At 39.8% G+C, this 27,797-nt stretch overlaps 3 protein-coding genes across 6 annotated transcripts; 2 read left to right on the forward strand and 1 right to left on the reverse strand.

Annotated features, from left to right (window-relative positions):
• The first annotated feature begins 1,871 nt into the window (after positions 1 to 1,871).
• On the forward strand, positions 1,872 to 18,319 carry epyc (epiphycan). Its single transcript, XM_078242603.1, has 10 exons — positions 1,872 to 2,106; positions 4,754 to 4,957; positions 10,286 to 10,463; positions 10,825 to 11,436; positions 11,778 to 11,954; positions 13,475 to 13,591; positions 13,824 to 13,982; positions 14,077 to 14,279; positions 16,265 to 16,360; positions 17,861 to 18,319. The coding sequence occupies exons 2-10, from the start codon at positions 4,766 to 4,768 to the stop codon at positions 18,029 to 18,031; spliced, it is 1,905 nt and encodes a 634-aa protein (XP_078098729.1). The 5' UTR covers positions 1,872 to 2,106; positions 4,754 to 4,765; the 3' UTR covers positions 18,032 to 18,319.
• Positions 18,320 to 18,534: 215 nt separating this feature from the next.
• Positions 18,535 to 23,663, reverse strand: LOC144512055 (uncharacterized). Of its 4 annotated transcripts, none has more exons than XM_078242606.1 (4): positions 23,524 to 23,663; positions 20,498 to 20,591; positions 20,023 to 20,110; positions 18,535 to 19,939 (listed from the first exon to the last, which is right to left on the reverse strand). In XM_078242606.1, the coding sequence occupies exons 2-4, from the start codon at positions 20,509 to 20,511 to the stop codon at positions 19,232 to 19,234; spliced, it is 810 nt and encodes a 269-aa protein (XP_078098732.1). In that variant the 5' UTR covers positions 20,512 to 20,591; positions 23,524 to 23,663; the 3' UTR covers positions 18,535 to 19,231. The 4 variants fall into 4 exon arrangements, with proteins under 4 accessions (XP_078098732.1, XP_078098731.1, XP_078098733.1 ...); XM_078242605.1 differs by lacking the exon at positions 23,524 to 23,663 and adding an exon at positions 21,085 to 21,355; XM_078242607.1 differs by lacking the exons at positions 20,498 to 20,591; positions 23,524 to 23,663 and adding an exon at positions 21,085 to 21,187.
• Positions 22,581 to 27,659, forward strand: LOC144512053 (uncharacterized). The gene is made up of 10 exons (XM_078242604.1): positions 22,581 to 22,690; positions 24,435 to 24,553; positions 24,768 to 24,960; positions 25,394 to 25,538; positions 25,625 to 25,757; positions 25,879 to 25,999; positions 26,106 to 26,184; positions 26,309 to 26,411; positions 26,501 to 26,621; positions 26,993 to 27,659. Exons 1-10 carry the CDS (start codon positions 22,675 to 22,677, stop codon positions 27,052 to 27,054), a joined length of 1,092 nt encoding a protein of 363 aa, XP_078098730.1. The 5' UTR covers positions 22,581 to 22,674; the 3' UTR covers positions 27,055 to 27,659.
• Positions 27,660 to 27,797: the final 138 nt, after the last annotated feature.

Below are 27,797 nucleotides of genomic sequence, written 5' to 3' on the forward strand. Positions count from 1 at the left end.
CCCAAGTGTAATTTTGTCATGTTTATACAACTCCAGCATTTAGATTACATTTGAACGCAACCTAAATGTAAATGTACATATACGAATTACGATCATACTATTTGTTGTATGAGGGAGTTTTTCCACCAAATTTTATTTAAGATATATTGCATAATAACTTAGGGAACTAATCTTATTATTAGAATTAAACATACAGTACATCATCATCCACATAACATCTTCAACCAATCAACCAAGTGACAGTAGATTCCCATTACATGAACTGTGTAGCTATAAAACAAACTTTTTGTGTAAATAACATGCATGGATTAGTAGTTCCTACCTTCACTTTGTTCCTCTGCCCAAACATTTGAAGGCTCCAGATAGAGCTGGATGATATGGCCAAAAATATTAAATCTCAATTTCTTTCAAGCCTGGAGATGAAATGAAAAACATGATTAATATGTCGATTTTTTTAAGGGTTTCATGTGCAAACGAGTTCAGCAAAAATTTTAAAAAAGACCTGCACCACCTGCCAGGCTGTCATCATTATGCATATTTAAAACATACAGGTTATCCCATACCCATATCTGTAAACAGTGACATGAATTGTTGTAAACTTGTCACAGGTAATGACTTAAGACAGTTAAGACACTTTATGTTGATTTTTGACTAAAATTATATTTTGTACATGTTGTAATAACTCTACATCATCTAAAAACTAAAATTTGAATTAATCAATTGGTTTTAATATATTCCCAGCCCTAGCTCCAGAATAAACGTTCAAACATAATCAATGTTTCTGCTGGCAATGAGACAGAGTGGGCCTGTTACAGAGTGGGCCAACTCCGCAGGACTTCTCAGGCTCTTTACAATGGACTGTGTCATACTCTTTATGCGTCAATCATGGTGTCAAGATATTTTGGGCAACATTTAATTCAGTTACAGTATTTGCCTTTTGAGAATGCCTGGCAGAAGAAAAGCCCTGACTAAAATCTGAGCCTATAGGGCAGGTGCAGAAGGATTTCTGGCATTCTGGCTACATCCTTTTTCCCCTCACTCATCAAAAGGTCTAGAGTTACCATGGGAGTAAGAGAGAGGGGTGGGCAGGTTGAGACAAAATTGTGGCCAAATAAAGCTGACAGAGTAAAGCTAGCCAGAAGCATCTTATGTGTCTCCTATTTTTTTGTTTTCACAGTGCACACTGAAGACCAGTCTATGAGCGTATCTCTTTGAACGTGCACTCACGTCGATGCAGAATTGCAACTTCCCTTGGGTCTATTAGGTTCTCACCCCAGACTAGCTCATTCTTCGTCAAGTCGTGTTATTGTATCCCATGACTGAACTCATATCTCTAGTTGAAGCAGAACATTTAGCGAGTGACGGTGTAAAGAGAAAGGAGCTTGAACCAAAAGGTAGGGCAGAGGCCTTCCTCCAAGCGGGGACTTCCTCTCAGTACCATGCTAACAGGGGCTCCTCACAGAGGTCCCATTGTGTACAAGGGCTCCGTGGATCCCCCCCTATACATGAAAGCAACACATGCCAGAGTTTCACCTCAGGAAAAGGCAGACAAATATTTCAGTCTGATTGAGCCACACTCTTAGACAAATAAAGGGCACTCTTGTAAGGGATAAAAAGGTATTTTGCCATTGGGGGGCCTTTGCTCTCTCTTTCTCTCTGTGTCTGGTGTCTGTTTGTGTGTGTGTGTGTGTGTGTGTGTGTGTGTGTGTGTGTGTGTGTGTGTGTGTGTGTGTGTGTGTGTGTGTGTGTGTGTTTGTGTAGTGTTTAAGAGGGTCGTGCATGTGGGTGTACGGTGTGGGGTGGGCGCACTCCGACTGACCAAAAGCAGTCTGCTCTGGTCCAATCAGTCTCAGTGCCTACCTTCACACATACGCGGCAGGGCACTCAGGTCTGCCAGAGCGCACAGGCCTACACATACACATACACATACACATACACACATACACACTTGTCACATTCACGCACACAAAACCTTTCACACACTTCACACACGCACCCTCCCCTCTTCAAGGCACCCTGCGCGACCTCTCACCATTGGCCAAGTCCCGGAGCCCTCAGCATCTCCATCACGGCTGAAGGGACCATTCGGGAAAGCAGGAGACAGAGGTAAGCGTTCTCGGTGCTATCTTCATGCTGGCTCAATGGCTCTGTAGAGCAGGGGATTAGGCTCGACTTGCGCCTCCAAAAACACTGCTATTTAGGGTTTGCATATAGGAGCTTCTTGGCTAATTGGTTACTGGTGCAGCTGCTTTATTTTCACTTAGGGATTTGCTTTGGTGACTGAAATGTGGATTTCTTTGTTGTCCTTTGGCAGTCTTAGTGGTTGTGATGTTATGGCTGGTAGTTTTTCTAAGCTTCAGTAGATTCAGGTGTGAGTGTCGGACAGGTGTTTTTTGGATTATTGACAACCTTGGTGATACTGACTTATTTTGACAGCTGCATCGTTGTTTTTTATTTGATGCAATATCTAATCAAGCAAGCATGCAAGAATTGTGCCTCAAGAGATTTAACAAGTCTTTAACTTTTTTGTCAATTTTTGCTAAAAAATAAATAAATAAATCCTCCAATATAATTTTTTTATACATTCTGAATATTGTGCATGTATTATTTTCTTACTTACTTGCATTTTTGTCACCTGCTTGATTGAGGATTTCCAAGTTCCTTTGAACCTTTTTGTGATAACAGTTAGCAGTTTGTTGTGCAACCTGTAGAAAACGTCTGTCAAGTTTGCTTAAATGTAAAGAAGGTAGAATCACTGGATATCAGGAATGCCCAAACCAGAGCCAAGCATAACACAGAGGTAGTCTGGAGCCTACACACATACACAGTTTCCACACACTGTACACTGTGATGGCCTGTATAAGCACACCTCTGTCTCTAGTATAGTCCCTCTTTCAGTGTAACCATGCTGGATTTCATGACAGAAGGTCTATTTCAGTTGGGATGCTGACCAGTCAGCTCACCTTTTCTCAATAGGGTGCACTCAGTTCATGTTGGACATTTCCAAGAGACAATGATAGGATTGATTTGTATAATTAGTAAATCCCTCTGATATCAACAACGATTTGATACACAACTTAAATAACCTGTGAAGGTGTTTTTATGTCCTCATCCCAAAAATAGCAGCTTCTCAAATGTTCTCTCTCTGAAAGATAGGTGTGTTAAGACAGAGTGGGCATCTGTCAGAGGATGTGTCTTTCCAAGTGTGTGTGTGTGCGTGCGTGCGTGCGTGCGTGTGTGTTTGTGTGTGTGTGTGTGTGTGTGTGTGTGTGTGTGTGTGTGTGTGTGTGTGTGTGTGTGTGTGTGTGTGTGTGTGTGTGTGTGTGTGTGTGTGTGTGTGTGTGTGTGTGTGTGTGTGTGTGTGTGTGTTTGAGCACCCTCACTGCTGAATGAAGCTTTTCCTTGCAGCTGTAACTCACTGCCATCCTGTCCACAAACCTCGGTGGAATTTGGAGTTTGAGTGCTGAGACAGGCAGCATGGGGCCTCATAAAGGCCCTCTGTAAAGGGTGAGGGGTCGAGTTAGCTTAGAAACCTGTGTCGCTCTCTCTCTCTCTTTCTCTCTCTCTTGCTCTCTCCTCACTCTCTCCACCTAACCCTGAGGGCCAACATCTTGTCCACGTCTCTCTCGCCATCTCACTCTTTTCTTCTCTTCTTCCCTTCCCTCGCTCTCCGTTTCTCTGCCCCGGCCTAGAGGACTCTTTAAACTCTTCTTCTTCTCTTGGATTTCACATTGCCTATCTCAGGCCTGCTGAAGTGTGGCTACACCTGCTATTAGTGTGCTATGAAATTCCTCCACTGACAGATGATTAATGCCATCTAATTATGCGGTAATTAACTTATGCTAATCTTATTAGCACACCACAAGGGATTCACATTTATAAACTTAACCAACCTCGCTGAGCTTAGCAGAGCTGTTCTGCTGAGGACATGAACAAGATTATGAACAGCAGCTATCTGGGTCAGGGCAGCGCATGGTAGATCTGCACCCAATGAAAATCATACATGCTAATTTTACATTCAAATAGAAAAGCCCCTTTTGTCTGCAACCTCATTTAAAGTTTGTTGCCTTAAATTTTGCTGCATGTTTCTGCCAAAGCCTTTTTGGTGTGATTGGAGAAAAAAATGGAAGCCAAAAACACACAAGTTCAAATGTGGCTTTAACAATGTTTTATTGGAAAAGAAGCAACCCTAAGTACTTTTGAAACCAAAAATCCTACAAGCCTAAATTAGATTTCCCATGGTTCCTTATCAGATCAACTCTAACTTCTGACTTTTGACACACCACAGGCAGGTACTGATTTGAGCCAAGATGGCTGTCCCCGAAATAGTGAGACTCTGAATACGAGGCAAGAGGCCCTCATATTTCGATCCCTCCAGCTGTCTGCACCTCAGTAATGAAATCACTGACCTTAGTGATGTTACTCAATGTCAAGTCCCTGGTCTGTTGTACCATGCTGGTTATGCAGCCAATATCATGAAGACATGCCTTGTTGAAGTGCACCTACAGTATGTGGAACTATGTTTTAATGCATAGCTTGTCCTATATATATATATATATTCAAAAAGGTAAATTTCTGCATGTTCGTTCCTTTTTCACTTTAGCATTACATTACTAGTTACATTAGACAAATTACATTAAATAATACATTGAACAAGTGAAAACTCACCTAACTTCCATGCAACTGTCTACAAATGTAAATCTTTAAATGGACGTTCCCTCTTTTTACTTTACATCTCTCTGTTCATGTCAAGGTGGACGACAGTATGAGGATGCTTGTGCAGCTCGTTTTGGGACTCTTCGTCCTTAAAGCGGTGGTGGCTGGCCCCAGATTTTCCCGACAAGTGGACTTGGACACATACGACAGCGCCAACTACGATGTAGATCTAGACAATTTAAATTCGGAGAACCAGGATAACTATGACTATGAAGATGGGCTGACAATTGATGATCCTCAGGTAAGAAACTGTATCGGTCAAGAGAAAATGTTTGGCCAAAACATACAGATACCCTCATACCCTGGCCTTTAAGCTCCAACTGTCATTACACAGAAAACACTTATGTCTTTCTAACATTTACATTATTATTATTACGTTTATCTTAATACTTCACCTCCTGATTTCGAGATCTGCAGTCACCCTACATTGGCAGTTCAAGTAAATAAATTGGGTTATAGGTCATGCCATGTGATTGACATATAACACTTTGGTGTGGAGACGGATACAAATATAAACAATATCACATCAACATGATATACAACTCACATCTTAAAACATGCAGGTTGCTACAATTCCCAAAAGTCACGGTTTTCTTCTGATTCCACAAATCACAGCCATGACAGTGTAATAAGTGGCAAGTTTTGAACCAAGGTCACCAGGTTCATTTAGCAGGGGAGGTATCCTGCTGATACCAAATGCGGCCATTTGGATGATGTACAAACTGCTCTCCAACTTTATGCACTATTGTGGCCAAAATATTTCACTTTTATACCTTGGCCAGCCACCATTTAAGTTACATGCCCAAGAGTCTCCACAGGCTGAATTCTTCTGCATCCGAAGTAGTTTTTATACGTGGAATCTTTTATTTGCCTCCAAAAATCAAGTGGTCAAGTAGTTAGATTTTTTTCCGTGATTTCATTTTGTCAATCACTATATATATATATATATATATATATATATATATATATATATATATATATATATATATATATTACTATCAGTAACAAGTAAAGAGGAAAATTACAGGAAACACAGATAGAGCATGTGCTCAAACTCAATGACTGCTGTGCCCTCTGTGACTTACTACTTTTCTCATTCTGCTCAAATTCTGCTCAGCACAACTTTTAAAAGATGAGTGGAGAACAGAGGCAGAAAGGGTTACTCGCTGCCTGATGGATTCCAGAAGTGCCCTTGTTGAAATGTGATGTGGCAAGACTGCAGGGCACGCTGGGATGGCAAGCTTTAGCCAAATTTCATGTTCCCGTTCATACCTCTTTGTAACACGGAAATTAGGCCAAGGCAATGTCAAGATGTTGGATTTTCAGCAGGCTTCTTCTGAGCCAGTGATTTAACTTAAACCCGATGTGGATTGCACTCACACTTCTGCTGGTACCTAAGGCCAATCCCACAGTCCAATGCAGATTTAGCAGATATGACAATATGTAGTAGAACTAACGACATAAAGCCGTGAATTATTTTCATCAACAGTTGCAAAAAACAGCCTTTTGTCTATATTAAATTATGTTGTGCAAAGTTGTACAGCTGACAGTGTTCATGGTGGGAAAGTTGTAATGTGTTGCAGGGGAATGACTTTGATAATGTCTGCCTGTTTAACAAGCCTGGAAATGACACCGCACATTGCATAAGATTGTGTGGGAGTCTGTGGGAGCAGGAAGAGTAAAAACATTACAATTAGAGCTCCAAGAATCTTTCACATTTTGTTGTTCGCACTGAATAGATACAAAGTTCTGACTCATAATTGCAGCATTGTGTGTGGAGAAATAGCATATTGCAAGGATCTGTCATTTTGTTTTGTTAAAGGTGAAAGGGCAGCTCCTTAGATATACTGGTTGCTTAAGAAGAGTGATGATTAAATGGATTTTAATCATACACACATGCATCAGATGTCAGGGGAGAAATGAAGCGACAATGAGCTCCATGTCTTTGGAATGCTGACTCTTTACTTTCCACATCCAACCCTCTGTTGGTATTTCTCTTCTTTCTCCTCAGGGCTCGTCTCTTTTGAGAGAAGTAAAGGCTCATCTACGATGTTATCCAAGCAAATCGTCTTCAGTCTCCTGCATTCAAAAGTCTCTGCAAATGCTTTAATCACCGATTTTAGATTCATTTAGACATCTTCTTAGTTTCACCAAGACATTTAATCTGTCTTTCATCATTTTGAAACAGAGTTTAAATCCTCAAGTATTAAACTCTAAGGTAATTTCAGAAGTTGCTGTTTATGCTTCTGCTGTATTGGGTTGTATTACTAAGTACGTTTTTTACCAGCCACCGGTAGTTTTTAATTTGCTCCACTTGGAAAACAACTAAATAAATTCAATGTACATGTTTCCAATAATTAATATCATAATCTTGTCTGTTTATAATAAATAATATTACATGAAAATACAGGGAATTTTGTCCCTGCATTCTTGCCGAGAGTTATATGAAAGATGTATACTACTCTCATGTCTGTGCATTAAATATGAAGCTACAGCCTGTTAGCATAGCTTATTATAAAGACAGGGAAACAGCTAGCCTGGCTCTGTCCAAAGGTAACAAAATCTGTCTAGCAGCATTAAAGCTTACTAATTAACAGGATAACAAAAACATCATCAACAGACTTTAAGTTGCTGCGGGCCGACATTCATATTTAAATACAGACGTGTGTTATCAATCTTCTCATCTAATTCTCGGCAAGAAAGCGAATAAGTGTATTTCCCAAAATGTTGAACTTTTTCTTTAAGTTACAATGTGCTTTGGGCCGGAGAGCCTCATAAATGTGACTCAAAATCTGCCACATGGCTTTTCATTGAACCCAACACTTTATATGATTAACTTGATATTGTCCATGCTGTGCAGTATCTGAGCATGAAACATGAGATGGGTGGTCCTGGTGCACATTTCTTCATTCTTCGCAATACTTCTGTCATTTTGTTTATTGTAAAGGAAGCAGCTGGTGAACCAGTGCAAGGACTTTTTGGAAAAGTCTGAAACTTCCCTTACCATGCTGAATGCATCTACTGATTGTATTGGCTACAGCAGCAACATACCATTTGGCATCAGCTTGATGCTCACATTCAACGTCTATCCCTGTGCATTCTGTATTCTCATGCTGTTTCCAGAGATTTTTTTCTTAGTATTTTTGGTTTCCAGCTTTTCGCCTCTTCTATCCCCTCGGGTATATATGTTTGCTTTGGGTAAAGGGGGAAATGAAGGGGAGAGCTGCAGCAAGCAAACTCTGTGCAAGACTTTTCAAAGGCCTACCTTGTTGTATCCTAAACTGTGTCTCTGCCAAGCTTTAAAATGTGACTGGACATTTCTTCATTGCTGCATTTAAAGTCTCTGAATGACTTTTAATTTCGTGATAATTCTTGTAACCCATAGATAGCTTAAAGGCTGTACCTTGTTTGACTTGATTTATTGTACTGATATACATTCATTTTTGATACCTCTTGTCTTACTGACAACTGCTTACTGTGGTGGAATTTAGCTAAAAAGACTAAAATATGGATTCTTGGAGCTACCATGTGTGTCTTGGTTCCACAAGGACCATTCCCTTTTTGGAGGGTTGAGTCAGCCTTGTTGGGCGTGAGAGGGTGTCAGGTATTACCTGTGGTGGTGTGTGGGGGTTCATTGCCCTCGTCTGGAGAATGATAGAAGTGCAGGTTTGATTAAACATCAAAGAGCAACTGCAACGAGTGTGCAATTATAATACCAGATGGATATACCTAAAGCTTTTAATGAAGGAACCACAGAGCCCTGTAATTCATGAAGCTTGGTTGGTTTTGCAGAGTTGTCTTTTAATGTATTTCCCAACATAAAATATAAATGATATCTTATTTGATAAACAAAGAAGCTAAGCCTTTTGTTTATACAATTTGATATTGTTGAAATAGGTAGAAGGGTAGAGGAGACATTAACATGTTGTGTCCTTTAGTCCTTGGAATATACCCTTTGCAGTTTGTCAAAGAACACACTAAATAAATGCAACCAGGTTGAATTGCATTTAGCACAAATCAATGTGTTGCAGTAAATATGTGGAATCTATAGGCTAATGTTTCTTTAAAAATCTTTTAATAAAGACTACAAATTTATTATGTCAGAGGCTGTCATTGGATTTGTCCTCGCAAACAAGTCATGTGTAAGCATCCCTCTATTACTGCTTAGTTCAGAACCAAGTATATATAAACAAGAGCTCCTAACTAAATCCATATAAAAAAGAAAGTTATTTTCCTTTTGGCATTTTAGATGGCAAGATATCTGTTTTGTATATCTGCTGTGTAGCACGTTCCATATACAAATATACATTCAGAGAGCGCAAATGGTTGGTGGCAAGTGAAACTAAACTTTGTTCTACTACAAAAATGTCTTCTATAGCCTGTCATAGATGTTGCACCTGAGTGGTCATTGCTGCCTCTACTCCTAATCCGTACACGTTGCTGCCATCTAGTGGTAGAGATGATATTCGTCTCATCGTTCTTAGTTTTGGTCCTTGATACAGTAATATGGCAGTTTAACTGCCACTTGTGTCTCAGTTCTGGAGACTTCACCTGTTTACTTTTTTGCCTTTTGTCTGTTTTTAATATATCACAGTAGAGAGGGAGAAATGAAGAACTGACTTATCTGCCTTGTATTCATCAATCCGTCCTCCATTTATTGTATCTTGTACTTAAATTACATGATAACAGTGCCAAATTAGACTTGTGTATTTGTCCTATGATGATCACAGAGGTCATAGGTTTTTTTTTCACTTACTGTAGCACCTAAAAGGTATTGGCCTGTATATCCATGCTTATAATACATGTAGATAAAATAAATGAAATTTGTAATGGATGGGATCAAAACTTTCCTTACACTGTGTCCCAACACATTGTTATTAATTAAGTTATTGTTGGAATGATAGTTGTAACAGATGCAAAACATTACCTTCCCTGTCATTCAAATTAATTCCTTGTATGTTTTCACACACAGTACTCAGCCATTAAAGCTGATTCTGATTCTAAATTACCTAACTGTCGTCATCTTGTGAAATAAATGTCAGTTTCGTCTTAAAAAATGCAGACGTCTTGCTACATAATATGCTGTTGTCAAACATTTAGCATGTTACCCTCCATGCTTCAGTATATGACTAAATATGAAGTATGTCTTTCATATTCTAAAAACAGTCAAGAGATGACAGACTACATACTGTGCATACTGTATAAACTTAATTGAATAAGGAAGCACCAGTGTTCTGATTATTCTCTTAAAATCAGTGGTAGACTTTTTAATGAACAGGCTTTCAGAAGTATGGTTCATTATAGGGCAGATCTGTCCCCATTTGTTAGGTTGCTAAATTGTCTTCTTAAAGTTTACCAAACATTACTTTGGAACAGACACTGTGTACATTAATATCAGGAAAAAGTTAGCTTACTTAAAAAAATAGTATTCAGGATCAGCAAAGATGAAACAAAAAACGGCTAAGTGCTTACTCTGACTAGTTTTTGGAGTTTTTCTTATGTAGACTACAGATTGAGAAAAACATCTCATCTCATACATTTTTACTTACTACTGCTGTCTTATCCTCAGATAGAGATTGGAACACTGGCCCCACCTGACTATAACTACCCTGTACCTGAGGCCTCGTTGGAAGAACAAGTAGAACAAGAGGAGGAAGAGGAGGAGGAAGAGTTGCCCCTAACACCCCAGCTCACCCCTCAGGGTTCAGGGGGTTCTGGGGTTCTCATGGGCCCAGACACACAGAAAGGTCTGAAAAAGCACACACCCATAAACATAGAGTCACTGAAGTTCACTGGGTTAAAGAAAGGGCCTTGCTGTTCCTTGGGCCTTTGGAGTTGTAAAAGCAGCGTAACCCACAATGACAAAAACATCCAAAACAAAGATACTCTAATCTATTCTCTAAACTCATTGTGTGCATCTTCAACAATCATCTTTTCCATGTGCATGTCTTCCATTTAACTAGCTGTTAATGGTTAAATGTGTCCTTTTCAATCATTGTGTCCATTTGTCACCAACTACTTAACCTAATCATCATTGTGAGCTTCAAACCTGATTAATGATCCATTTCATCAGTCTGTTTATTAATACCTAATCTTGTCTCTAACAAGAGGTGGAGCTGCGTCTGACGCCCATTGACATCCTTCATGTGTCCGGGGATTTTGGGGGCTCCGTAGGGTCTGGGGCCTCTGGAGCTTCTGGGGCTTCTGGGTCTGGAGACTCAGGAGACCTACTGTTCTCTGGCGGCTCTGGGGGTTCTGGTGATATTGTCCTGATCTCCGGAGCCTCTGAGGAGCTTCTCAGCTCTGGGGGATCTGGGGAATTCTTGGTATCTGGGGATCTCTTGATATCTGGGGATCTCTCAGGATCCGGGGATCTCTCAGAATCCGGGGATCTCTTGATATCTGGGGATCTCTCAGGATCCGGGGATCTCTTGATATCTGGGGATCTCTCAGGATCCGGGGATACTTCTGGAGCCTCTGGGGATACTTCTGGAGCCTCCGGGGATACTTCTGGAGTCTCTGGGGATACTTCTGGAGCCTCAGGGGATACTTCTGGAGCTTCTGGGGACCTTGGCTCTGGTATTTCCATTGAATTGCCCCTGGGCTCTGGAGGATCTGGGGACCAGTCTGGTTCCGGGTTCTCCGGAGATCTTTTGATCTCAGGGGCCTCCGGAAGCTCTGGTGAGTCCGGTGACTCAGGGATAACATTGTTATCTGGAGGTTAGTATTTTTACAGCAGATGTCTGCTAGTAAGGCTTGTGGCGACTCTATTTCTTGATGTGTGTAGAAATAACTTGTCTTATTCTATGTGATTCATAAATTCCATTTAACTGCGTCCTTTTTAAATGTAGTTAAATGTAGATTTTTGTTTTGCTTGTAATCTTACTTATTTGTTCTACTGTGTGTCACTGTATTTGTGTTACTCATAATCATTGTTCTCCTAACCTCCTGTCTCATCTAAAATGTGAGTGTGATTGATTAATGGGTTGATTGATTGTCCATCTCACCCCTCCACCTCCCTAATCTCATGTCTCCTAACCCAAACCCTTGGCTCTAACAAGAGGAGGAGCTGCCCCTCATTCCCGAGACTACCCCTAGCGAGGCATCGGGTGCTTCAGGGGAGTTCTCAGGAGCGTCAGGAACCTCAGGGTTCTCTGGATCCTCTGGGGCTTCTGGTGTCTCTGGCTCTGGAGACGCAGAGGTCCCTGAGGTAACGCTGATCCCTGACACTGATAAAGGTCAGTATCTAATCTCGACTTGTGTGAGATATGTAAAAGGCAAGGTAAAAACTGAAGTCCATGCCTCACACTCCAAAAAGTATAACAAAAACAAGGGGCCATTGCCGATACTGAGCCAATGAATCTTTTCATGAACTGGCCCTTGTTTGAGACCAGCAGTTTTAAAGGTACCCTGTGGGGCTTTGTTTGAGAGGACACAGAAGGATGCATATTTTTTTATGCTTGTTTCACGCTATTGCGCTAAATGGTGGCAGTAACGCAAAGAAGCGCTACATTGCATCAGGAAAGACAGTGACAAAGAAGACTGCTAGCTAGTTAAACTAAACCTCTACTCAGCCTTGCTGCCAAATTATCCTAGTGTCCACTCGCAGTACTGCAACAGAAAAACATGCTACGGCCCAAGAAGCATTTCCTCCATAGAGCACCATTATAAAAGACTCTTCAACTCCAACTGCAAACAGGGTAAATTATTACTTTTTTCAATCCATGAAGGTTTTATGTTTGTACAACTTTCCTGGAGCCAAACCCAGAAGCTAAAAATATGCTAGAGCAATTTAAATTCAAATGAAAGGGCACCATCTCTGAGTTCTTTAGTTATTTAGTTCCTATAATGCAACCATGATTGCATGATTTAAATTATTAAAAAACTCAGCGTTGCAAATGAGCAAATGAGTACGGAAATTAATTAATCAAATTTGTTAAACGTCAGAAATATACATGGTGAGAAACATTTAATGTAAACCAAAACGTTTGTTTCTTTACAAGAAACTCTACAGGGCACCTTTAAAGTACTAGAGTGGAGCCAATTTTGCTGGTCAAGAAATGTTTTTGAAATGAAAATACTTAGACGGTGTAAGATGTATTGCAGGTAGTGACTCGAGCATTGGCACCTTGTCTGCGGAAAAGGGACAGTGGCAGCACTTGAGCAATGATTTATCTACTGCAGGAACTATTTTCACATAAATGTGTATACCAAGTCCACAGTTGTCAAGCCTAGTAGCCCCCCATGGGGCAACTGAAACCCTAAAGATGACACCCATTTGAAGTGGCTTCCCTAAAAAATGTTTTGGGTTCTTTGCTAACGTATTGTTCGTGACCACTCAGCAGATCACATTTCATTATTTTATTTTTAAAGATTATTTTTGGGGGCTTTTTCAGCCTTTATTTTGATAGGACAGCAGAAGACATGAAAGGGGAGAGAGAGGGGGGAATGACATGCAGCAAAGGGCTGCAGGTCGGAGTCGAACACGGGCCCGCCGCGTCGAGGAGTAAACTTCTATATATAGGCGCCCCCTCTACCAACTGAGCTATCCAGGAACCCCACAGTTAATTATTAACCCCAAAAAGGCATTTTCATTTAACTTCCGTCCATCAGTTAAATGCCATAAACACTTGGTTAACACTGCTAATATACTGTGTGTAACTTATAACTGCGGCAAACAGTGGGCTACTGATTGCCAGACATGCTGTCCATGCTGATCTAACCTGTTTCTTTAACACCTAATCTTGTCTCTAACAAGAGGAGGGGCTGCTTCCGACTACACCAGAAACCCCTCAGGAGGGTACTGGCGGTGTAGAAGGGTCAGTGAGCTCTGGTGAACCTGACGAGCCCGATGAGCCTGTGATTGACAGGGAAGGTCAGTATTTAACAACACAGGCATGGAATTCAGAGAATAATAATAAAAATGTCCGTTCCCTTTGGAACTTGCCCACAAACCATGATATCCTGAATCCTAATTTGATTGCCTTTGCCCTGTGGATAATTAGAGGCTGAATCCAACTGTCCTCTGAAATACATTCTACCTCTTACTTTTTCATATTGTATTCCCTCCCTCTGCTCTTCTTCTCCTTCTTGTCCCTGTGCTGCAGGTATGCCCACTTGCTTGCTGTGCACGTGCCTCGGTGGTTCGGTCTACTGTGATGACTTGAAGCTGGATAGTGTTCCACCTCTTCCCAAAGACACCACTCACTTCTACGCCCGCTACAACAGAATCACCAAGATCAACAAGTCTGACTTCGCCTTTATGAGTATGTTGGAAAGAAAATGTATAAGTATTAGACCAGAGATATTCAGAACCAAATATAGAGTTGATGTTTTAGAGTGTTTTTCGCCTCCTTCCAGGCAAGCTGAAAAAGATCGACTTAACCGCCAACGAGATAACGTCCATCGATGAGAAAGCATTTATGGGTCTGCCTGAGCTGGAGGAGCTGGTGATTCGAGAAAATCATATCTCACAGCTGCCTGCCCTCCCAGAGACCATGAGCCTGATCGATGCCAGCCATAACAATATTGGCACCAAGGGTATTCACAAAGAGGCATTCAAAGTACGTACAACCTCCATACTTACTACAATTACTGTCACACGCTCAAGCCCAATCAATAAAGAGAAAAATAAATATTTTTGCTTATCTTGGTCACAATTCTCACAATTCTCACACAAATTTTCGGCCAATATTACCAGTAGGCGATTTGAAAGGGGGATGAGGGGGGATGCCATCCCCCTTGTTAGCAAAATGACCAAAATGCATGCCCCGTTAACCTGCCTTCTCCCCTCTCACTACCCTAGTAACAGAGAAAGTGCTGGGGCAATGGGGTTGTTTAGTTTGTTTGTACAAGCAGCAATTATGACGCATATTTGCCTTTATTGTTAGGCAGCACCCTCTGGTGGTTGCATTAATTATGATGGGAGCAAAGCAGGAAGTCAAGTAACAGGGTATTAAGACCAAGGGGGTAAGTGTCTGTCAACAACCCGTAGAGCCTATGGTGCCATTTTGATGCTAACAAGTACTCACCCGCTGTTAGCATTCCATTGACTGCCATTCATTTTGACGTCACTTTGACAGCGAATTACATCTGAAGCATTTAAAGACTTTATTTGTCCATTGTTAATTTCTAAAGAAACACGACAATGTATAAAAGGCTCCATTACCTTGTACCTTACGTTATGGCTCCGTAGCAGGGTTTTTTGTAAAAATAGGCTAACGATTGTGTCATAACCAAGCGACTTACTGTCGCATAGTAGAGGAATTACCGTATAGTACAGGAGAAGCTTGCAGGCAGTTTTGACTTGCATTAGCTGTTTAAGTTTAATTACTTATGTTAACTAGCATTTTAGTTAGCAATAATTAGCCTGTGCCTATGTTATCTCCTTACATATACCTACACTCTCCATCTCTGCAAAATTGGGAATGATTGAGATTTCTCTTGGCACAGCTACCAGAAGACTTACAACTTTCAGACAGGTTGCTCACGTCACATTTACGTCGTCTCTCTCAGTTGGAGGCTGCGCAGTAACGCTCAGCGCTCACTGGAAAAGTGCTTCTAATATCCTTCACTGGTCTCCGTCCAGAGCAACGGGATCTGTTGGTCCAGTTTATATACTGTCTATGATCAAGACAGTCCATCTCGGGTGGGCAGCAGGGGTGGTGGGTGAGTCAAACAAACGCAGGATTCACCCAGGAGACTGGTGTTCCTGTCCCTTTTGACAATAGATGTAAACGGCGAGTAATTTTAACTTTACGTAGCAAACGGAACTACGTCACCTTCTCCGTCATGTTCTCCGTCACGTGTGTGATGATGTCATGTACGTACACACGGGAGTGAAGTAACGTTATGTACTGATGTACGGATTTTAACCCAAACCATGATCTTTTTCTAGTAATAGTTTCTGGTGCATAAACTTAATCAAGTAGTTTTTGTGCCTACACCTAACCAAACTGCGACCGTTTCACAACGTTAACGATGTTTTTAAAACCACAACAGTTAAGTTTAGGTATGAGGATGGTAAATGCTCCTGTGGGTCCTATTTCCTGCCACCGCTAGGGCCTCTAATTTATTAAAACACACACAACTATGTTGTCATATGGTTTTGATGACTTGTTAGTTAAATATGTTAGTCTAGTCTGTCTGATTCATTGATCCTTTATCGGACTGAGGTTTGTGAAAGTTATAATCTATGTCCATGGATCTGAAATATCAGTAGCAGTATCAGTAACTGTGTATTGAAAAATCAATGGCGGTATCCATGGTGCTGAAGAAGCAGACAGAATTTTAATTGTTCCTTTTCTCTGAGTCCCTTCCCTTGTGTCAGTTTCGTCTTGGATCTATAATATTCTATAGATGTAGAATGTAGGGAATTATGTCGTATGGAGAAAGATAACAGCAAGGTTACAGCAGTAGGATAGGATTGTACAGCAAAGTAGCAAAAGCTTTGAAATAACAATGATGTATTGTAGACTACATTAAAATGTGTTGGGAATTCTTAAGGCCTGAGCCAATAACAACTTATATCTTTCCTTTTTGTATTCAGGATATGACTAGCCTGCTGTACCTGTACCTAACAGACAACCACATTGATTACATCCCCGTGCCTCTACCAGACAGCCTGCGATCTCTACACCTACAGGTATATCTGCTTTGGCCTCATGTCTTACCACTCCCCACCACTGCTCAACATTAAAAGTCTCTTTGTAGTTGTAATTTGATATGAAAGTAAGTCAAGTCAAGTCATCTGTATTTATATAGCACATTTAAAAACAACAGAAGTTGATCCAAAGTGCTTTCCAGTTGAGGCAGATGGGTTAAGATCTGCATCAATACAGGGAAACAACATTAAATAAAAAGAATGTGCATAACAAGCAATAATAGAAAATGTAATACATAACAACTAACATGATAAAACCAAAGTCAATCTGGAATAACAACTCACAGGTGCTGTTCACCCACACAGGTGTTTTCACTTTGGTTTAATTAGACCTCTGTTCATGTTGAAGTGGGTAGAGCTATGCTGAAATTACATCATTATGTCACGAAACTTCACGAACCAGTAAGAATGCAAAAGGTGTAGCTTCTCCCACCAAAACAGGTACAACACAGTCACTAAGAGGGATGGGTCAAGCACCCACACGCACACACACACACACACTCACACATAGTCTAATTAGGCAAAGGTCATTGAAAACACCTGTGTGGGAGGATAATGGGCGTGTCCATGGCCTTTGTGTTGACTTCGGGTCACATTGACCCGTTTTTAATTTTTGTTTTATATCAGGGAATATGGGACGTAGAAATAACCGCTGAAAATGTGTAGAAGAAAAATTTAACAATTAAAAACGTCGAAAAAAACAGTGTTTTTTTCAAGGTTGACGGGAGGACAACACAAGGGTTAAGTAGCTAACTCAAATGAGAAATTCCTTTCAGGTATTCGCTCTGCACTGAAGCTGCAAGCTCTTGTCACTGAACAGCTCATGAAACAAGATGTATTTATGCCCCCAAGAAATAAAACCCTGAAACCTAGAGTAGCCTGTGGAATAGGACACTGGTAGTATCCAACCCGATTGAATTTGAATGATTTCAGAGTATCTTATTGGCTCTATTTAGGTTTCGCTTTCAACAAATCAAAACAAACTGACCCTGATGAAGACCACAAGCTGAAATGTGTTGGTCTAACAATAAGGTTGTATAAGTGTTGGAGTTTTTTCCCTTCTCAATGCACCTTGGAAGTAGGTGAAGTAGTGCCGGAACTCCTTACTCTGCTTCAGCGAATCAAAACAAACAATTTACCATTTCAGAATTAAGATTTGAAGATTGACATTCAAAGAACTAAACCTGAAGTTTTACCAATAAATACATGGAAGTATATGATCTCTGAATGAAACAGGCTGAACCTGTTTGTTTTGACAAATCCAGATATTCTTACCAACCTGGAAGGGAGGGGGACAGATATGGTTAGTGTGTAACCTAGCAGTTTTATAAATCCTTTAGAATTCATGCCACGATTTGTCCAATACTCCGTACACGCCCTAGTGTAATCTTTGATGATCATATTTCTCCATTATAATTGGATTCATCAAAGCAAGTCTAATATGCATGGAGATGATATCTCATAATCCTCTATCTATTGCAGCGTAACAATATTCAAATGATGCACGAGGACACATTCTGCAACCTGAAAGATTTCAACTACATCAGGAATGCACTGGAGGACATCCGTCTGGACGGCAACCCCATCAACCTTAGCAGGACCCCACAGGCTTACATCTGCCTGCCCCGTATACCCATTGGGGATCTCATTTAACCACACAGACACATACCTTACACTCTTACACACTGACTCCCGAGAATACAAACACATGCACACATATTTGTACATATTGACACATAAAGCCACACACGCAGACATGCATATAATTTATCACTCCTCAAAACAAACAATCAACTAATTACAATTACAAACTGCCATACATGCTGCTTACATATACTATGGATCAGTAAAACTCTGTGTGGAAATATATGTTCCGTAAACATCTACCAACACATAGATTCTGAGTCAGATTCTGGTGATCAAGCACATATACACTGCTCTACTGCACCTTCTTCCTGTTGTTCAGATTTTTTTATGCCAGGCATAACACAACAACACACATACACACTGAAACTGTCACTCTCACAAACCCACCCCTATCAAAATGCATGTACACACACACGTACAAATACACACACATACACACACGAACTTTCTCAAAGCCAAACTGTTCCTGTTCCGCAACTTGATGAAGAGTAAAAGAGATTTGCAATAGGTGGTATTCGGAGAAATCAGTTTATTAAAAACTCTCAAATGGCATGTATGTGTCTGTTTAATTGTCTTTTCATGACAGAAATACAACCAGTAATATTGTTTAAATATGTTTGTTTTGTAAAAAATAAAAAATAATATTAATATTAATGACAAATCTAACACTTTTGGAAATGTATACTAGCATAAACTTATTGAAGCTGGAGCTTAATGAAAGGTAAATTGACTATCTAATGCAATAAAAGACGCATTTAAACACAATCATTTGTTGTAAAGTCTGTACTGTAATATAAAAATATATATTCTGAAAAAATATTTTTTACATGAACTGCAATATTTAGTAAATTACATTTCAAAAAGTGATGTTTTAACCGTGCACAATAGCAAAGACTCTAATGTCTAGAGTCGATCAAATAAAGACTATTGTTTGATTTGGGAGGCTGGAGGGGGGGGGTGTTTATTTTGATTGTGGATGGGGTTAAGAATAATGCTAATAGCTTGCTATTGTGTGCTCTGTATGGAATAACCACAAGTGAATAAAGTTGTTTTGAAGACCTCTCCGAACCAGGAGTGGCTCAACGTTTTCATTGACAACTTAGGTGAAGTATAATGTGCATTTTGAATTATATGCAGATGCAAAAGGTGGAAACTGCTCAGAAAGTTTCTTCTGGGAAGGTTTTGTGCAGGAAAAAGCCCCATGAATCAAAAATGTTCAATAAGTTTTTCAAACAAGTTGAGGAATCTCTCCTTCCTGTCCAAGACATCTGCGTCGTTCACCTTGCTGCTCTCTTCTGTAACCTCCTCAGTCCTTTCTTTAAGTTTAAGTTTCTCCAGCCTGGCTTTCTCTCGCTCCAGAACCAGCCGGTCCCTGCTCACAGCGCCTCTGTCCCTCTCCACCATCGCCCTCTCCCTCTCCATCACTGCCTTTTCTCTCTCTATTGTCGCCCTCTCTCTCTCCAGCGAGGCTCTGTCTCGGTCCAGAGCGGCGACTTCCCTGTCCAACACAGCTCTCTCCCTCTGCAGTACCAGCCGCTCCCTCTCTATCACCTGTTTTTCCCTCTCCATCGCCTGTCTTTCGCTGTCCATTGTGTTCCTATCGTGCTCCATCTCTTGCATGGTATGATCCATTCCCTGGCTTTCCTCGTCCTGTACCGCCTCCTCATCCTCATCTCCGTTCAGGGAAACCTCGATCTCTGGCCCGCCTGCTAACGAAGGCACAGGGGAGTTTATCACCATGGATGCCTTCCTTTTCTTGGGTTTGTAGATGGGTAAGAAATCACCATTGGTGGGGAGGGCTTTGAGGATGGGGGCGCTGCCTTTCAGTCGACCCTCCATGGCGTCGTCTATCAGATTGAAATAAGGCCACGTTTCAGGGAACACTTTCACCCCATCTGGAGGATTCTTTAGGTCCTGAGGAAAAAGAGAGAGGGCAATGAATCAAGAAGGAAATTTGTCAAAATGCTTGTTATCTGAGTGCTTCGTTTAAACTGTACCTTGTATCTCTTCTTCAAGTTTTCCCACTTTTTGGATGCTTGACTATGGGTCATCTTGTGTTGCAAGCCCATATGGTTCAGGATGGCCCTGAAAGATAACTGAATCGTCAACTATTTTGCTTTTGCTTTATTAATCGTTCAATGGCAATGTTATATAGCACAATGAAATGTGCTCGTAAACTCTGTGTTTTACACTGAAAGACGAAATATAAAAATAAGCATAAACAAATAATACAGTATAAGCATCAACACAACGCAATCTACAAAGGCATTGTTTTAAAGTAGAAAATACCAAAAGGTTAATGGTTTTAGCTTCTAAAATGTGAATATTAACAAGCATTTTCAATTATCTGATTTTGTACTGACTTAGTATAGAACATCCTATGCATATACAAATCTGAATGCATCCAGGAATTTAGACCTTTTTCTATTTTCACACAGTAATGTCTCTCAGAGCTTTAACTTGCTGGAATACCTCCATGCCCACATGGAAGTATTTCTCCTTCCAGAGAAGAGGTCATGGTTTGAAACCCTCAGCTTTACAAATTCTTCAATTTCGTTTGCACTCACTAAGAGGGAGAGAGGGAAAATAAATTAGTTAGAAATTACTGTACGAGGGGTTTTGAAAACCAAAAAAAAGTGTCAGTCCACAATTCCCGACTCAAATATAACATTAGCACTTTAAGAAAATTACATTTAATACTGGTTATTGTACAGTGGGAAGCCTTTCCCCCCAACCAGCTCAGCTGTTTAGATTAATTTATCAACAGGTGTGAGGTCACAATATAACAGTTAGTTTGGTTTGTTATCTCGTAGGCTATTTACTCATTTAGACAAATAGTACACAACAAATACGGTCTACATTACAATTAGAGGCCGGCTGAAAAATGGGTTAACTAACGTTGCGTTCACTTTTTTTTTTTTTTTTTTAATTGTTGAACGGAAGCGTGCTTATTGGTTGCTTTCACCGTGGAGCCCACTTGCTAGGTTACTAGCTAGGTGTCCAAGCTAACCTAGTCCTAGCTTGATTAAAACGTGACATTTCTTGCTGCCTATACTTACTTTTATATGTGAACTCTACGGGGTTGACTTTATCGTAAGTGGTGGTCGTGTAAGAGTGATCCTCGATTTCCATTTTTCTCTTTTTCGTTTAAGTGTCTTTATCAAGTGCCCTTCGTAAGAAAACACTCGTTCCCTGCTCGTTCCTCCTTCAGAGGGACCCTATCTTCTTCTTCGCTTACTTTTTAGGAGAGCGCTTTACTACTGCCTGTAGACGAGGAGGCGCCAATGGCAGAATCAGCTCACTATCGTCGTCCAGCGCTGTGGAGGATTAGCACACTGCAAAAGAATATTCTATTGAGATGTAATCAGATGGCAGTAGCCTATATTGTCTGTACTCCACTCTGTCACTCTGTTTATATAAATAACGTTCTTATAATTGAATATTTACTTTTGTAATTTTGCCTATTTGTGATTTGTATGTATATAAAGTAACTTATTACATATACAGTATCCCAGCACTTTTTTCACTCCCACTTACCCTTGCAATATTTTTAAACATATATTCAGTTTACAATAACCCCTTTGACTTTTATATAGTCTAGACATTGTATGTTGTTGTATGTTGTCCATTTAATATAATATATATTATATTATATTATATATATATATATAGCATATTTATTTTAACCTACATACCGGTATATTTCTGTTTATTTATCTCTGTTTAGCTGTACAAGGTTCATTTATTTGTCATTTAAGAACTCAGGGTTGCACAATGAAATGTAGGATGTAGCCCCTTCACACTTGTTTTAGCTGTATGTCTACGTTTTGTCATCATGTACACTGTTCTTGGCACACATACTTACTTTTAGAGCCCTGCACGCTCAAGTTCCTCCCTACATCTCTGACTTGATACAGCTTCATACTCCCATCCGTAGTCTGAGGTCATTAGGTCAGAGGCTATTAGTGGTTCCCCGCACTCATTTCACTTTTAACTAGAGGGGATCGATCCTTCCAAGCAGTGGCTCCTAGGCTGTGGAATGACTTGCCTCCTTCTCTACGATGTATGAATTCTGTCGAATCTTTTTAAAAAGCAACTGAAGACTCTGCTGTTCAAGCAGGCTTTTAGTTAGTCGAGGGGTTTTTATGGTTGTTTGTTATGTTTTCTATTTGTATTTAAATGTTCTTGTATTTTAATGTGTTGTATTGTATTACATTTTATTGTGAAGCACTTTGTGATTTTTATCTGTGAAAGGTGCTAGGTACAAATAAACTTTACTGACTTATTACATACTTTGTCAAGGAATCTGATCCTGATTTATTTTTTCTTTTTATTTCTATTATAGGTTACTGGTGGATTATTTGCTTAAAACCTTTTTTTTTTTTTAATAATTGTAAAATGACAATTTAATTCTGGGTCCTGGATTTTGGAGATAGGAGGAACATCTAATATCTGTAATTACTGGTGTCTTCATCATATTACCCCTCTTTTACAATTTCTTTGTAGCCCCAACATATAGCTGGCAGTCTTGCTATGATTCACTTAAGTTCAGCGTGGCCAGCTTCTTGGCAAACAATATGTGGGTGTGGCTGTAGCCTACATTAAAAGTGGGGTCATGAATACGAAAGTATTGCAAAGTAGGCTACAGAATGGCGTCTGCCTTTCGTAAGTACCCTTTAAACATCACTCTAATGTATGTAGGCTACTAGTGATTATTATGTGTTACTTGTGTTTTAACCACATGCTTTTCCACTTGTTATGCCCTCTTAAGAAGAGCCTGTGGCCACTGTAGGTTTGTATATGTGTTTATATGTGTTTATCTGTGTGAGACATTGAGAGTTGTAGAAGCCATTGATATCAAACTAAAATGACATAGCTTATGTCTTATGAGGGAAAATACGATGGAAAGACCGAAGTGTGAACTCTTAGTCGGTTATACAGATTTATGTGGCGATCATAGTCTATGAGGAACATAATAATTTATAGTTTCAGTTTCGTTTTTCTTTTTTATTCAGCTCCCTGCAGGGTCACAACTTTAAGCCAAACCCGTGTAGTAAAATGCTTTACATTAATTTCTCATTTACTCGGCGTTACATTTAAGGTGCGCTTATTATCAAATTTGTATTCATCAAATATTTTCCAGTGTAAGTGGTGATCACCACTTACACCACTTACACCCGTCAGCAGGGGGCAGCAGATATGCATTAAGTTATGTATTGTAGACCTACACATGCACTACTTTTAAACGGTCTCAAAATTGACCAGAAACAATAGCATATGGCATTTTATAAAATAAAAAGTGAACTTTAATTATTTGTTTACTAGTTATTTACTATTTTGTTATAACCTATATATATGAACTGTATGAACGTGTTGGATGGCCTTCTTTATCAACACGGAGACTTCAACATTGGCATACCTTCATATACAAGGCAATTTTAGGTCTCCTTCCATCCTACCTTCTGACCTATATCAGTGTAAATAGTACCGGGACTTACAATCTTCGTTCCCAGGATCTTTTCCTTCTGTCTGTTCCAAAGGTTAGAACTGAGCTGGGAAAGTTTGCTGCTCCCTCTGCCTGGAACAAGTTACAGAAATCCATGAAACTTACTGAGCTGGTCTCATTGGTCGCTTTTAAGAGGATGATGATTGACTTGGAGGCAGCCACATCTGGCTGCAGATGTTTTGCCTGATGTGTTTAGGATTGTGGTTGACTTTGAAAGATGCTGTGTCAGTTGTTTTACGTTTTTTGGTGTTTTTGCGTATTTTGTGTTTGTATGTACTGTATGTGTGGTTGTACTGCTGCCTGTCTTGGCCAGGACACTCTTGAAAAAGAGATTTTTAATCTCAGTGAGTCTCTTCCTGGTTAAATAAAGGTAAAATAAAAAAATAAAATATATATATATATATATCTTTATTACATTTGGAAAGGTTCTGTGCAGGCTAGTCAAGTTCTTCCAAAGCAAACTGGGGAAACGATTTCCATAATGAACCTCATTTCACACACACATTGTCACGTTGAAACAGGACAGGGCCTTCCTTGTCACCAAGTTGGAAGTTCACTATCATCTAAAATATCATTGTATGCTGTAGCATTAAGACTACCCCTAATTGGAGCTATTGGTATCTGTCCTTATATTATTATTGTTGTTGTTGTCCTTTGTCTCTTGAATAATCTTTTATTGTTTATGTTTACAATGTGTTTTTATGCCTCTAAGCACTTTGAATTGCCCTGAGTATGAATTGTGCTATAGGCTACAAATAAACTGGCCTTGCCTTATACTTTTGGCCATATAGTGAATATTCAGACCCACTCTTTAAGGATGGGCCTAGAGACCATGTTCAATCTTCATCACTGGGGTTTATGAATAAGTGTTCCACAAACATGTAAACATTTGTGTTTTCCCAGAGTCTGACGAAGAAAATCTGCCAAAAAATGAAAATGAAAGTGAATCTGACGACAGCGATGAGTCGGACAGTGACGAGTCGGACAGTGACGGAAATTCAGATATAGAAGTTGATTGTCAGGTTTGTTTCTGGAGGAGATGATCAGCATCTATATTTTATAATTACACATTAAGCCATGAGAAGTGATCAGTAAACACGCTAAAAGCCAGTCTTTACACATGTTCAAATACTGAGTCCATTGCCATATATGCTGTAGGCTATATAGCCTACAACATAATTATATTTACCTCTCCAGTGATGGGAAAATAAGGTATATTTTCATTTTTCGATTCAGAGGAAAGAGCCCTGCAAGTATTACAACAAGGGTAGCTGTCGGGATGGTGAGAGGTGCCCTTACTTGCACATCTGCAAGAATGCTCTGACAGGAAGCTGTCGCTACAGGTCCAAGTGTAAGCTGAACCACCCCAGAGGTGGAAGACAGTCATCTGGAGCAAGCGACAGGGCTTCGCACCGATCAACGTCTAGTGGTGAGAAAGAGGAAGAGAGGTTTAATTGGATGCTCTTTCTTAATGAGCCACATCTTAATGTTAAACAAACATTTACACTTGAAACTCCATAACTTATTATACTATAATGTACGTTATTTGCCTATAACATTGTACTTCTATTTTACTACTAGGCCTACTTATTCCGTCTATTCTGCACATGCCAATTGCATGTCAGTTAGTTAGTTAGTCTGTTATGGATCCTTCACCTGCTGCCCTTCCTTAAGTTATTCTCCTTTTTGTTCAAGTTTTTCTTTTATTATTGAGTTTTTCCTTCAGAGACAAACTTGTGACACTTTTCACATTGCATGTAGTCATTTGATCCATGATTGAGCTGTAATAATGAAATAATAATTATCATTTGTGTTAAGTGCCTAAGCTTGCTCTATCAAAATGTTAAAAGTCCATTAACCAGACCCAAAGCTTACTGATGGCCGATGCTACCAGTGGCAGCTGAATGATGGAAATGGCTGGATGGATGTTGATAATGATCATATTCTTGAGGCCCAGTACTCGTTGCCCCACACCAAAAGCATTAAAATCTACAACACAGCATATGGGTAAGAGCTACAAAGCGCAGTGCTTAAACATTTTCTAAGCGTAGATGCACAGTGGTTGATCTCTCGCTCTCTGTCTCTCTCTGTAGGGCAGTGAGTATAGATTTTAACAGGATGAGAGTGAATGGAAAGAGTCTGAGAGTGAGACGTTTGGATGATGGGAACACTGTGTGGATCTGGTACTGCACATTGAGCCGGAAGTGGATCAAGTATGGAGATAAGGTAGATGGAATTAAACAGTTGAACCTTTCTTTTTGTGTGCAAAAAATACACCAAGTCTTAAGTGTGACATATTTTAGATTTTGTTAATGAATATTGATTTTCTTTTCTTTTTTCTGGACAGGGTCCGAAGGGCAACCCCAGTCCTGTGAAGAGTTCTGACATAGAGGGAAAGTTCCAGAGTAACCCAACAAGCTCGTATACTTTCACCGTCGGTGCTGAAACCCTTGAGATTAAATTTGGAGGTGAAGTTTAACTCCCAAAACCTTCACAGAATACCAAATTCCACATGTAGACTATTGTTAGTTTCTCATTGGATACCGGCCTTGTTTTCTTTTTGCTGTTTGTTAGAAATGCGACAGGTGAGTAAAAAGAGAAAGAGGAAAGTTACTCGCCGACCACAGTACAGACAACAGCCAGCAGGAGCAGGGTGAGTTTGGATTTTGGTCGTTGAAAAAAGGTGAAAAACCGAGTGGGGGGGGGGGTTCCCCAGAATGTTAAATTGTTCCTTTAAATGTTGTGACGGAATCCAGAATTTGATGTTCTCATTACAGAGTTTATCAAGCAGCCTCAGCGCTCCAGAATGTTTCTCTGGGCACCAAACCACAGTGGGAGTTTGAGGGAGACAGTGGAGCGTGGCACGTCTTCAAACACAGGGTAAGTTATCTGGTTACATTTAGCTGAGAAACTTTGATTTGTCTTTTAAATAAAAGAGCAAATATGATGGTTTGAATTGGTTTCAGCAGAGCAGTACTCCAACTGAATGCTCAGTAACCAGTGATGACATTGAGAGGAAGTACACGCAAAACCCCCACAACAGTATTACCTTCAAAGTGAAGGGACACTCCTACAAGCTGGACTTTGGAGGTTGAGTTATGTTTTAAATAATGTGATGACAAAAAAATGGTAACGCTTTATTTATGGGATCACTATTTCCTAATAATAAAAATAATATATGCGATTTTCTTGAAACTAATTGTGTATCAATTTTATAGAAAACAGTTTGTTGTGTTGAGTTTATAAGCAGTTGTTGGTTCACAGAGGAATTTCTGTGAAATAACTCAAACCCAGGAAACTTCATAGGAAATAATGAGGAATTTATGGTCCTGTAAAATAAAGCGTTACAGAGAACATTCAACTCTCTCAGATATAATAAACTGCCACTTCCTTTTAATAGTAATCCTGAAACACGACATAGAGCATTTATTTAATTGTTGTATTTCATTTTTGCCCCACAGCGATGATCCAAACCAACCTCAAGACCAAGCGTTCACGCAAGGTCAGACGTGTGCTGGTGTGAGCATTAAAGGGGATTTCAAAGACCCTAAGAAGAAAGTTTTCAAACACCATATTTATACAATCATTGTAATCTGTGATTCATATTTTTGGGGTGTTTGGATATATATTGGCCTCTTTATGCAATACATTTAATGCTGTTTACATTAGAAAGGAATTTGGGATACGACTAAATTATGCTCAAGGCTATTTTTTTTTAAACTTGGTTGTCAAAGGAGATTGTGTCAAAAGGCTTTGAGGTTTACCAACACCTAAAGATGATATACTGTACCAACATGTACACTGCCAATAACAGATGATGCTATAGACAAACAAAACTCGTGGAATTATCAGATATTTCATGTCACATTTATGCTGCCACATATCTACACACCTGCCTCTTCTGCTATACCCTAATATAGTAGATTAGAGCCAGATCTAATGCAAATTCAAGGCCATTTCTAAACAGCTGTTTTGTTCAAGATTGGAAGTCCAGTCTTGGCTCTTTATTCTGCATCATACGTATGTATTCTTCTTTGTAGGTCACTAATGTGGCAATGTGATACAGATAATATTAGATAATCTGTAATGGAAATTGGAAATGATTGCAAATAAAAACATCATCCAATATGTCTTTGTTTGTTTGTTTGTTTGTTTGTTTTAAGGCAATAAGACCTGATATGATATCAGTGTTTTGAATCTCCATTTGTTCTTGCCCTTCAATATAATATTTAGAAAATCAACCACAGTCCTGATATACTGTAACAA

Source organism: Sander vitreus, chromosome 23, assembly GCF_031162955.1.
Source record: "Sander vitreus isolate 19-12246 chromosome 23, sanVit1, whole genome shotgun sequence".
Taxonomy (NCBI): domain Eukaryota; kingdom Metazoa; phylum Chordata; class Actinopteri; order Perciformes; family Percidae; genus Sander; species Sander vitreus.

Bases quoted from the DNA above. Each gene is read 5' to 3' on its own strand.
- epyc (XM_078242603.1), top strand. From the start codon at position 4,766: ATGAGGATGCTTGTGCAGCTCGTTTTGGGACTCTTCGTCCTTAAAGCG. The intron at 11,955-13,474 runs GTCAGTATCTAA...GTCTCTAACAAG, and splicing joins GATCCCTGACACTGATAAAG to AGGAGGGGCTGCTTCCGACT. The intron at 13,983-14,076 runs GTATGTTGGAAA...GCCTCCTTCCAG, and splicing joins GTCTGACTTCGCCTTTATGA to GCAAGCTGAAAAAGATCGAC.
- LOC144512055 (XM_078242605.1), bottom strand. From the start codon at position 21,157: ATGGAAATCGAGGATCACTCTTACACGACCACCACTTACGATAAAGTC. The intron at 20,592-21,084 runs GTAAGTATAGGC...TCTCCCTCTTAG, and splicing joins CGTAGAGTTCACATATAAAA to TGAGTGCAAACGAAATTGAA. The intron at 20,111-20,497 runs GTATTCCAGCAA...GTTATCTTTCAG, and splicing joins ACTTCCATGTGGGCATGGAG to GGCCATCCTGAACCATATGG.
- LOC144512053 (XM_078242604.1), top strand. The intron at 26,185-26,308 runs GTGAGTTTGGAT...TTCTCATTACAG, and splicing joins CAACAGCCAGCAGGAGCAGG to AGTTTATCAAGCAGCCTCAG. The intron at 26,622-26,992 runs GTTGAGTTATGT...TTTGCCCCACAG, and splicing joins CTACAAGCTGGACTTTGGAG to CGATGATCCAAACCAACCTC.